The sequence below is a fragment of the Epinephelus moara genome, chromosome 9 (genome assembly GCF_006386435.1).
Source record: "Epinephelus moara isolate mb chromosome 9, YSFRI_EMoa_1.0, whole genome shotgun sequence".
Lineage (NCBI taxonomy): Eukaryota > Metazoa > Chordata > Actinopteri > Perciformes > Serranidae > Epinephelus > Epinephelus moara.
In genome coordinates this window covers 20430300-20442838 of record NC_065514.1, presented here as the reverse complement: position 1 = coordinate 20442838, position 12539 = coordinate 20430300, and the positions used below count along the sequence as shown (strand labels likewise).

The window sequence follows — 12539 nt, the reverse complement described above, 5'->3', positions numbered from 1 at the left end:
ACTACTGTGGAAAGTAGCCTATCAGTTCTTTCAGTTTATAATAATGTAGCACAGTAAATTACTCACTTATGGACCAATAAGAAAGACTTAAAGGGAGACCAGTGTTGGAAAGTAACTACTGGAACTACTGGCCTAATCAGGAAGCTTTAAGATGATACCAGTGTTGAGGAGGAACTGGTTAAAGTGGCTGTTTGGCAAAAGTTCTGTATGGCTAATCACAAGACAGTCTGTATGACTACTTTTCTCAGCAGACCACCATACAATAAATTTAAAAATATAGGGTCACAAAATAATAAACAAAATAGGTAAAAAGATCCAATAGTTGACAAAGGCAAACTCCTAAATGTGAGACATAGTAACTAGTTACATGTAATTAACTTACAAAGTGAATACTGAGATATTACTGGGAAAAATATGTAATTAAATTGAAGTTACTAATAAAAATATTTTACCGTAATAATACGGAATATGTGACATATAATGTTCATTCTGTTGCTTTGCATCTTTTTGCTATTTCTGGACATTTTTCAGCTTTACTGTCCTATTTAAAACACCTGTTACAAAAGTAATCAAATGCAATAAGTTACATTACTTTGATTAAGTCATTTAAAAAGTTACATTACTTATTACTTATCATTATTAACAGGGTAACTAGTGATCTGTAACCTATTACATTTCAAAAGTAAGGTTCCCAACACTGAGCAAGGCTATGTAATGTGAAAAAAGAAGTAGCATATTCTTTCTCTTACAAATGAAAAGCTGAACTCATGAATAATAAAGTGCACTGTTCCTCAGTTCATTACACTCAGGGGTTTTGCCAAAACAGTCTTATGTGGTCTGGTAAGGCCTCCAGCTTATTGGGACTAATTTTGCAAACTTTACATAGATGTTGAAGTGTAATGGACATTTCTGAGTTTACTGATAGGGTTCTGACTGTTCCCTACTTGGGCCACTATTACACTACATTTTAGGCTTTTACCATTATACTATGTGGCTACAGTTTTGCAATAAGAACATCAGTGCAAAAAGGAAAATGAATGACGAGATCCCTTATGAGACCACCATACAAAGGATAAAACAAAAAATATAGTTTAAAAAAAAAGATTTCAACAAAAAAGGTAAAAATATACATTAATCAACAAAAGCAAACATGAAATGTAGTTGAAAGATGAATTTTAAGTCTTTTTTAAATGATCAGAAGACACTATAATTGTGTAATAACCTCTCCTGAATAAGATTTAAGGAAAATTTAAAGAAACACTTCACCTACAAAATTACCGTTTGTAAAACAATTAGTCATGCCATGCTACCTTGAATCATTAAGAAAAATTCCCGGTACTAAAAAAACCTTACTATTGGAGTGTGGCTTTGAAGAGAGCATATATAAGTCTCACTTTAAGTTCAGTTTTTAATTGTAAGATTTATCAAAGATTCATGTGTTCAGGAAGTACTGAGCTTACAACTTGATAAATGAGATCTGGATTGTTCTGCACGAGTTATGAGAGAGTTTGCAAACTGATGCTTTGATATAGTTTTGCTGTTGTTAAATGTGGTCGCCTATCGATCAATGAATTCATTCATTAGCCATTTTCAATGGAGACATGCAATAAAAGCAAAGTTTTCTTCACAAATTAATGGTAACACGGCATAACTATTGATTCACAAATGGTCATTTTGTGGGTGAAGTATTCCTTTAATACTTAACCATGACACACTGCTGTTTGCGTGGAACGTTTTCTACCTCATTAGGTAGCCTTCTGAGAAAGCTTTTAAAGATGAAAAGAAGTTTGCCACTTCAGAAATTACCACTGAATGTGAGAGAGATTGCAAATTCATAAAAGAGTTACAGCTGCATCAGCTCTTTCATGCTGACCAGATGTAACTATGCAACCATCTTCAAAAGTGACACTTTATACTTTGCATTGAACATCTTCCAACACAGGTAACCTTACTTCTACTTAAGTTAACTGTACTCTTCTTGTGCTGGGTATTCTGGTTGTCTTTCCACCCCTGGTTGAAACTGATCCGGCTCACAAGAACGAGTGACACATTAGACCCGAGATCTACAACAGGTACTCTAACTTTGAGGGCACATTGACTTTATCAGTGATTGTAAACCATAGCTGTACGTATGTGACCACAGGCAGCATCTAACACACTGGAGTTACAGCAGCACATCAAATAAACAGATATCACAAGTTGCCCATAACTTACTGCCAGCTGAGATGTCCCAAACCTCAGAACAAAAGTTAGTCTGTGAGGAGCATCATGTTAAACAAAAGCTTATGAAAATAAACATTGATATTTTCTTACAGGTATGACATACAGTTTATAAATAGAATAGCATTTGGGTTATTTTGATAAAGACTTACATTGATACATACATCTTATATATTTGCATAATGCTATTAAAATTGATTCAAAATGGATTTCACACGGGCCATCCAGGCCATTTCTGTGACAACTGCGCCCACACACGCATACACACACCCACACACACCCACACCCACGCACACAACATCAGAAGTATGGCTGTAACATTTCAACTCCAAAAACTACTGATACTTTACTGAACAGTGGAATCACCTGCTGGAGCTGCTGGATGGAATGAAGGTTTGCACACTCTTGGTACTGCTGGCCTTACGCGGTGCTCGACGCACTGAAGCTACTTTTATAATCACAGTTTGCTCACTAAACAAACGTTTAACTCTAAGCAAGTGGCGTCACAATGGTTCGAGATTAAAATACTGTCATTGCATCTTAAAAACATTTAAAAATGACTAAAAGGAAAATAAAAAAAATGATGTCAGTGGTGTAGATTAAGGTTAATCTATTCTGATCCATGACGCCAGGTGTCTCGCAGACTTTTGTCCCCTCAGGCAGCTCAGCCATGCCAGACACCCAACTTCAAGGAGCACAAATGATGACCTCTGTCTGGACAAGTACAATGTAGGAGGCTCATCTGCTTCTTGTTCTAATTGCTTTGTATATACACAACATTGTACTGTTGGATTTTTTGTGGATTATCTGTTTGTGAGGGAAGGAATAGTAACAGATTCTGTCCTACAGCATAAAGATGTTTGATTACCATGATACAAAAACAACATAATAAATACATGTTTTGATTGACCTGTAATTTTGCATCTTTTTTTTTTTTTAAAGGAATGTACGGAAATGCTTACACTGATTAATTTGGGAAAACAAAAAGATGGTGTTAACACTGATTTAGTTGAAATTAGGAGCATCATTGATAATAAATTATACTGGTTTTAGGAATGTCTTTGGGTTTTTAGTTAGTTGTTGTTTTCTTTGGTTGTCACAGTGACAAGTTGCTTGGCGGCTTTGGCAATGTCATATGCGCACTGGATGACCTGCTGAGTGACCAGCTGGATGTCCGATGGGCAGGGGTTGTGCTCCGCGGCCTTCTGGCACTCTCCGTGGAGCCGGCTGGCGCTCGAAGTGAGCAGACACAGAGACCCTCGCACGGTCTCCGAGGACGGCCTCTGTGAGGGGAAAAGAGGGATGATGGAGACTCGATAAGGGACTGACTTGACAACCCCCATAAATAAACCCTCATTGTGGTCAGCGGGCTGTGTGTGTGTGAGTAAACATAAAACAAAGTAATCCAATAAATGGTAAATATAAAACGAAGTAATGCAATGAGCGGGGCCCTCCCGATCCAAACAAGTAATACATGATTGCCTTTGGCTGTTTTCAAACAAACAACAAATCCCTTAATTGCTCGGGGGGAGGGACGTCAAGCTGTTGGTAGGAGTCATCTTACCTTGGGAAACAGGGCGGCCATCTCTGTCACAGCCATGCAGATTTTCTCTGAACAAGGCAGGAAGCTGCGGGAGATAAACACAAAAGGCTGAATGGGTGACCAACCACTCCTGTGCAATATATCAAGCATCAATGTGAAACATCTACCAGTTTATGCAAATTCCGATGTAAGTAAATAGTTAAAATGTCTGCCTATCTTCTGTATGATTACGTGACTGAACTGAGATAGCCAGCTTGGGTGAAATGTGTCACAAAAGGTGCTAAGAATAAGCAAATACAACGCGGGTTAGTCGACAGTGCTGTGTTAAGGCTTCAAAATTAACTGCCTTAATTTCAGTCACACCGGATGAAACAATAAATACATCAACATCATGACTTATACTCAAACTGAAAGCAGTTTTATGGGCCAGAGAGAGCAATATCCTACCAGAGGAAGCCATAAATCAAGCTGTGAAGGCCTGCATTAGACCTGGAGAGATAACTATAGTATAAATATTAATTATTATACTATTTGTGCACATAATGTTTGGTTTGGAGCCACTTTGTAACAGTCAGCTACAACATTCCTCACAAAATTAAACACAAAAAAGGGCAACATTTCCATGAAATAACCTCTCATTAATACCTCTTAATAAAGCGGTCAGTGTCCATTTAAAAATATTTATACATATATTTAAACTGGAAGGAAGTAAAATGATTAATATCTAACATCATGATAAAAAAAAAAAACAGGACAGTACAGTAATGTATAACTTAAAAACAGGAAACGAATACGTGGATGAAACCTCACTGACTAACTCGCTGAGGATTTGGCAGCTCACAGGGGAATACGTGACCGTGTGGTGTTTCCTGTCAGCTGTGTTTAAAAACCCAAGGCCTGCCCCCAGCAGACACGCCATTTCTAGGACACAAGCACAGAGGCCAGTCTGTGAGACTAAATATCAGAGGCTTTCACTGCAGTTCTTTGAGACCAAGAGTGCTGCTGGTTCATGATATTACTGCAATCGCCTTGCAACTCAGGTGTAAATCTGTCTGTGGTTAGCTGGCTAGAATAAATGAAAGCTGGCAGAGCCCGGAGGACAACGATTGAAAACAAGTGACCGAGAAGCAGCTGAGACGGAGGATGAAACACCATTTACCCCTTTTAAAGGACAGGCAGAGTGACAGAAATACAGCTGTGTCTGAGTAGAGTTCCAGCTGCATTAAATAACGAGAGGTCTGACTTTTACGAATCATTAACCAACTTTGAATATATTTGATGTTGACAAATTTTATACTTTTTACTTATATTACGTATCTATTAATCATAGACTACCTTTCATGTTTGGTCTCCTGGGCAGCTCTCAGAAGCTCCTGTATATTCTTAGTGATCTGCTCTGTCTTGCAGATGACGTCCTCTGTGCATGGCAGGGTGGCATCTTCCTCAGCCTCCTCCCCAGGCTCTACTGCTTCAGAGGCTGGAAGAGGGCTGCTACAAATGAACAAAAAAAATGTTACGGCTTACAGCTATATGTACTCTAACTGGTTTGCAGTAAGTATACTGACTGTAAATTAAAGGTTCAAGGTCCAAGATTCAGTGAATTGTCATTCAAACATGTTAAAGAGCATGAGGGAATTAAATGTATTACCCAGGTCCAGCAGCATACAGAATAAGTAACATTTAAGATAGATTTATTATAAATAATTAAGTAACCTAAAAGCCTATAATAAATACAACACATAGTTAAAACCAAGCAGCATGGTAAAGTGCGTAATAGTGCATCAACAGCTGCATGCAGTTGCAGCTGTATAAAGTGCAAGCCAGAGCGTTCATAAGCCTCACAATAGCAGTGAGGATGCAGGCTGCAACCAAGTGAAACCTCTTCCATGTGCCAAGTGTGTAGAAGGAACTACAGTGGCTGAAACAAATACCCAAATGACCCGATGTAGAGTTAGGGCTTGGTTTGTTCATTGTGCACTGCTGTAGAAAGAACATGGCTATGTGGAAAGGGGCCTGCTCCAAATGTAGATATAAATGGCTCATTCTAAGGTCACAAAACCACCACAACCATTCTGAGTTTCAGGCTCTTTTACACTAATAAATATGTACAATTTATGCGAATATTCTCCCCTAAATCCTACACACTGAACCTTTCAATAAAACTGAAAATAATATAACAGTCGTTGACGTAAAAATAAATAGTGGAGAACTGGATCCATTCATTTAAATCTACTCTACAAATAGTTGATAACAGTGTCAATCATCAGCCCTACATGTGCGTAAATGGCAAAAGAACAACCGAAGGCCACTGGCTCTGTCTCGTGTTGATTTTTTGTAACAGGTAGCTTACGTCAGATAGGTGCACGTCCTAACATGTTTAATCAGTCCAGTACAGCCAGACTGTTCCAATCAGAAACTCTTTCTCAACATATGTCAAAACTAATATTAGTCTAGCTTGTTGCTCACTGTTTGTGTGACCTTTAACTTTGTAAGCTTCTGCAACAATGTCATCATCTGCAGCACCAGAAACAAGAAGAAAAATCGTCCCATTTAATTTGAGTTCAAAGTTCATTTCTTACTCCATCGCTTCACTTCCCTTTAACATTTCTATTTCAGTAAATACTGCGTACATCCTGTAACTATGAGATGCATGATATAAATCACTTTAAAGAGTTAGTGTTTAACAAAAATAAATAAATAAAACAATTTTTGAATTATCTGAAGAATCAAATTACGTATGAAGGTACAAAAATTAATTGATTCTATAAGTGGTATTTATTATTATTGCTTTGTTTTATCTTAAACTATTTACCTATTCTTTTATTTTTTTAAGGGTGAATTTTTATTTTTTTACTTACTTATATTATTTTTTATTTTTTTTACCAATATGTTTTCTCATGGGTTGAAATATGTTTATTTATCGTACCACAAGGACTGTTTTTGAAGGCATAGTCATCTAACAAATGTTTTATCTGTATTTAAATATTCTGTCACTTTACCTTCAAAGAAAAAGGGAGAAAAAAAGAAACACTTTGTAACTACGATGTGATGAAAGAAATGTGCTCAAATTTTGTATGAAATAAAAATTTTAAAAAACATATTTGAAGAAACACATGGCATTTTTTGTGTGGTAACACTTATCAAAATATACAAATATTTACAAACGTTTGCCGTGAAAACTGTGTTTAAAATCCACAATTTTTTAAAAAACATATAAACAAGAAAATCCAAAATGAGTTACACAATCAGTGCCATTTTGCAAAAGGTGGGTACAAAGCTAAGGCACGTTCTTACCCAGTCTCCTCCAGTTCAGAGTGGTTGGGCGTAGTGTCGTAATCATTCTCCAGCATGATACTCTGTCCTTCCAGACTGCAGCCCTACAGAGGCATCGGCAGATTACCATCAATCAACTGTTTCTGATTATATATACTTTATATGATCAACACAAACACAGTACCAGAGCAACTGTAGGCACATACAAATCAGAATCATGCATTTCTGAAATCAAACACATGTTGTCAACATTTGGTTTCAAAGCAGATGAAGAGAAAAAGACAGGAAACATCAATCCAGGTCACTGTGCTGAACAGTGGATGCGATTAGTAGATGCGAAGAAATCCTGATGTTTACTGTGGGTGCACTTATCAGTGGCTGTGACTAATAAGCACATTGTGATTTTTCTTTCATAGATATTGGACTCCTCTGTCTGATCAATCAAACAGCTTTCTCTGGTACAACATCTCATCATCACTTTGGCTTTAACCATAGCTGCTTTGGCTCAAGTAAACATCCAAAGTTGTCCAGATAACTGAACTGAAGCAGAGGCACTGTGGTGCATGCAGGCAGGCAGGCGATACTGATACAAAGCAGTTTGAAGACAGAGGTCAGGAGAGAGAAGACTGTGGGATCAAGCAGGGGGACAGGTTTCGCCGTCCCCCGGGGCTGCCTCTGAACCGAGGGGAACTCAAGTACTTAACCCTTCGAGATCGCTCATCCCACGACCAGGACAGGGAAGAGGGGAAGGTAGGGAGGGAGGAAGCAGCCGTCCCCAAAGGACCCCTCCCAATCTAGAAAGGGGTCAAACCAAGTTGAGCATACTCTAATGAGATGCAATGAATGAATGACTTAATGAATGAATGAAAAACCAACACCAGCCCCAAGCCAGGCATCATTATTATGTCTCGGGATGGCAATCCAGCAGGAACATTGGTGCCTCTGTGCTTACATTGGTCGGGAAGGGTTGTAAAATGACTCCGTCCTCATGCCGAGCTGTTTCGACTCGGTTGGGGTACTGCCTCGGAGAGGAGCCTGTCTCGTACATGGACATGGCGCGACCTCCGCGGGGTGGGTGTCGACCAAAGGGCCCCTGGAGGTGTTGTTGTCCGCTGGGGGTTTGCCATCGCAGTGTTGTGTTTTCAGTCTGCAGGGAGTTCAGCTGAAGGGAACAAAACATCTTTCAAGTCAGCTCTAGCTGGGGGATGATCTCCTTACAAAAGCTCGGCCAGACATCAATAATAGAGTAGAATACGGCTAAGCCTCTGGGAGAGGCCCAATTCCTCTGTGTTGAGTTTATCATCACCTCCGTTTTGTTTTTGGTTTCTCTTCTAAGTTTTTCTCACAACAGAAGGGTTTGTTCTTTTACAAATGCTGACACTGTGTTGATAACAACACCTGAAATACACACTGAGAAAGTGCAGTATCAGTGATTGCCCTTATTTACATGTTACACACTTAGAAACTGAAAAGAGCCAAGGAAACATAACTTGTGCAGCTTTCAACAACACATGAATACTAAAAGAGGAGATTTAAGAGGCTGTTTAACTGATTTGTTCGGAAATGCCTTGGGGTCCCACTGTGTCAGCACTACAGGTTTTGGTGGGTGCAGATAAGAAACTGGAATGGCCATTTTTGTCAGATAAAAAACAGTATGGTTGAGGAGTAAATAAACCAGCAGGAGGAGGCAGCACATTATGTTACTTTCTCTCAGACAGCTGAGGAGAGAAACAAACTGGGCGCTGGAGAACTGTGACGCATAAAAGAAAGCCAAATGATACGCTGCCATCTCCCAAAATGGGTGCGTAGGTGACAAACCTTGTCTTTTTTTTTAACACAATATATTTTCTAAGCATGCAAATTTGGTCTGTCCCTACGGTGATACACTTGGCAACACTATCAGGCGCTTAAGTATCTAGTAGCAGCAACTGAGGACGGGCAAACAGAGAAATGATTAGGGAAAGGTAACATTAAGATTTTATCGATACTACTACTTTCTTGAGAGCAGCAACAGTATTTTTTACAACAGCAAAGTCACTATATAAATAACATTCCAGACATCACAATACTGAGTGAAGTGAAGGCTTGTTTTTACAAGTCACTGTAAAGTCACTCCTCCTGTCCTCTGTCCTGCTCCCTCTCTGCTGATGTGTTCACTGCGTGCGGTTAACATTAGCGCTGGTTGAGAAAGAGGGGGCTGTTTGCATCAGCTGACAGCTTAGTTTAAACGTACTGCCCAATTTTAAGGTAAGGAGCAAACTAAGCCTAATGCTTATACTACATACAGACAACTGCCATTTTAGCTTATGTGTAACAATTTGCTATTAGCCAAACTAGCGTGCTGTTTACACGTGCACTGATAAAGCAATGGCTTTTTACTTGTGACGATTTAATTGCACTTGCAGTCACGAGTGTAGCTGCGATAAACCCGAGTAATTTTTGAGTTATCTTCAACAGCCTCTCTGCTGCTCACTTACTTTACTCCATTTTGTGTGGGGGTGTGTGTGTGTATGTGGAAGGGTTCAGCCCCAGCCCAGAGTGCAGGTGAGAGGCTGCAGGATGATAATGAATTAAAATAAGTTATTAAAAAGTACTGATAAAAGAACCGATTATGTTGGAGCTTATCAATACTACAGTCTTTGATAATGTAGCCCCAGGGCTCATTTAATACCTTGTTTCGATACCCATCCCTTATAATGATAGTGTGGTTGCCTGTGAGAGAATACAATCCCATTTAATGCTTAGTCACTTAGACTAAAAACAATCAAACTTACTCATTTGGATCTGATATTTAGGCAGACTGGATAGCTGTCAGATACCGATAAAAGCTAATGCCTCCCAGAGACATTTGAGTCAGATTGAAAAGTGATTGCAAAACACTTAAAAGATTTATATATCGCTGTATTTGGTAGAAATGTATTGGCATATAGAATAGTGAAAACAGTCCACACTAGGGTGGATATATTTTGCTGAATTACCAGGATGTTGTGTCAAGAAACAGTTGCTGCTGTTGTATTTTTTCTAGCGTCATTAAGTATTGGAGGATGGCAGAAATCTTAACAGAGGCGGATTTCCTCAAAACCTCCGCAAGTAAAACAAAACAAAAAAAACAAACATGCATGGCTAAGTACCACTGGACGATCTAGTTTACGAGATAAAGAACTGGATGATGTAACATGCTTGGAAAAAATCTATAGAGATTGTTGCCAATGCTTGCTACATGCCTGGAGGTGTCAGGGATCCAATTTAATGACACTTGTGCAATGGAGAGGACAGAGTTCCTAATTCTGGTGATTCACCCACACTCAGACTCTAATCACTGCAACATTTAGGTAGTTTGTGGCTGGTGGCTGCAGGATGGTTCTATAGATTTGCAGTGATGGATCATAATGTCCTCTGTGATTACAAATCTGACTTGTGACTCAGTTTTAAACCATAAAGAATTATAACATCCACTCTTGTGTTGCCGTTTCACTGAGCAGCATAGCAGAGGAAGTCTGGTGATTGTTAATTATTACCACAGGAATTTTACCCCATCCAGAAACATAGCAGCCATGTTCTCTGTAGCAGTGAAGAATTTCAATTGAAATTCCAACACGTATTGCATTATGACCTTATGGCATTTTCACCCACTTATATGTCAAAATCTGGTCTTCACTGCAACTGCAAATTCTTACACTGTATAATTTACACATTGTATAATTCTAAAAAGAGAGGAGGCAATGTCTGACACATTCAAACAGGCATGACCTCAACATAAATTACTAATGTATGTTGGGGAAATCAAATTACTAAAAGTCTCTGGTAACATGGGGGAGGATCAAGTCTTGCACACACAGACTTATATTTTCACACTAATTGTGTTTTAGAGCTACAGTAAGAGGAAGCAAAGGCTACCGACACGAGCAAGTATCAGAGAAGATGTAAACATCATAAATCCAGTACAGAGTGACCTCTAATTATGGCTCTTGAAATACCACCATCTAATCAAAGTGATGGATTCAAACTATAAGGGCAAACTGAGTTAAAACACAAGCTTGCAAAAGAAAAGAGAGTAAACTATCTGCAGTATAATTATATATGAAATGACATACCTTGCTCTGCATCGACCGCAGCTCCTCACTGAGGTGACAATTGACTTTAAGAAGCTGCTGTATTTTGGCTTCAGATGCAGTGAGGGCACTCTTCACCTCCATAAATTCCTGCACCGTTATAGGTCCGTCAGAAAGGTCAGACGACTCTGAGCTCTGCAGCAGAATGTGACATAGCATAGGAGCACGTTTGATGAGTTTAAAATGCAAAGCAAGGAGCTGCTTTAAATATTGTAACAGTAGTAGGTTCAAACAAGACATGAACCTTGGTCCTTCCATCGTTGCAGCTGTCCCCACAGGTGGCCTCTTGCACTGGATCTTCATCTGATGCCACGCTGTCATAATCAGGCTGGTCATTGTCCTGGCTCTCACTGTTGTGGCGACTGTTCATTCCCTGAAGGATCAGCTCCACATTTTCTGAGGGCACACCACCAGATCAAAGCACTGGAGATCAAACAAGCCCTGCTGGCTACAGCCTGCTTTATAAATCAAACAGCTCAAGGAGCACATTTTATTTTCATTCACTGCATCCAAAAATCAGGACTAGCTCTCATTTATTAAACCCCTAACAATCAAACCGGCTGTGATGTGGTCTTCTATAATTTAAGAACGTAGGCGTTTTCATTATTAAAGCCCCAATTCACAATCTGTGTTTGGCACCGCTTCTGCACAAACATCAGTACATATGGTCCACATTCTAATGGTGGCCTATATAACTGAGCCCACATGGTCCACATTTATATGCAGTAGTCAACACTGAGTTCCTGCATCTTATTTGCAACCAATTTAGGCTCTCTTCACTGCTTGTTCTTTTTTTTTCTCGTGCGTATATGCTAATAAACACATCTACTGCAGTACAAGCATTAATAAACCCCAACACAAGGATGCATTAGCAAGGAAACTCAAGGTCTGTTAAAACTAAAAACTGAAGGATATACTGTACCTTTGGGACTGTCGCAGGAGTTACCCCACTGCCGTCGCTTAGCGTCAGTTAGAATATCAATAACCAGGGTGGCAAATTCATGAGCACTAAACCTCGCCAATTTCTGACGACCCTGAGGAAACAAATGCATCAAGATACAAACAGAAAAAAAATACGGCAGCACTGTTAGATCCAGCATTCACACAAGAAATTGAAGTTTAAACCACTGGTGCATCACTTGCCTGGTTTCTGGTAGATGAGTACTCTGGATTGACAGGCAGAAAAGGCACAACTGTGGTGTCTGTTACGAGTGTGCTGTGGTTCTGAGTGGCCAACCACACTGAAAAAACACAATATAAGATGTTTACTGTGTATATACAGTACAGGCCAAAAGTTTGGACACACCTTCTCATTCAATGCGTTTTCTTTATTTTCATGACTATTTACATTGTAGATTCTCACTGAAGGCATCAAAACTATGAATGAACAC

The 12539-nt window shown here is 39.2% G+C and overlaps 1 protein-coding gene across 2 annotated transcripts in view; it reads right to left on the bottom strand.

Annotated features, from left to right (window-relative positions):
• Positions 1–2314: 2314 nt before the first annotated feature.
• git2b (G protein-coupled receptor kinase interacting ArfGAP 2b) overlaps positions 2315–12539 on the bottom strand; it is a 16802-nt gene continuing 6577 nt past the window's right edge. The window contains exons 11-20 of one of the 2 annotated variants that reach the window (XM_050052649.1): positions 12292–12389; positions 12071–12182; positions 11393–11544; positions 11131–11283; positions 7989–8198; positions 7741–7830; positions 7058–7140; positions 5099–5254; positions 3785–3848; positions 2315–3503 (exon numbers count right to left, since the gene is read on the bottom strand). In XM_050052649.1, coding sequence (XP_049908606.1) covers positions 3294–3503; positions 3785–3848; positions 5099–5254; positions 7058–7140; positions 7741–7830; positions 7989–8198; positions 11131–11283; positions 11393–11544; positions 12071–12182; positions 12292–12389 — 1328 coding nt within the window. In that variant the 3' untranslated portion in view covers positions 2315–3293. The remainder of the gene's footprint in view (positions 3504–3784; positions 3849–5098; positions 5255–7057; positions 7141–7740; positions 7831–7988; positions 8199–11130; positions 11284–11392; positions 11545–12070; positions 12183–12291; positions 12390–12539) is intronic. The other variant, XM_050052650.1, reaches the window with a different exon arrangement.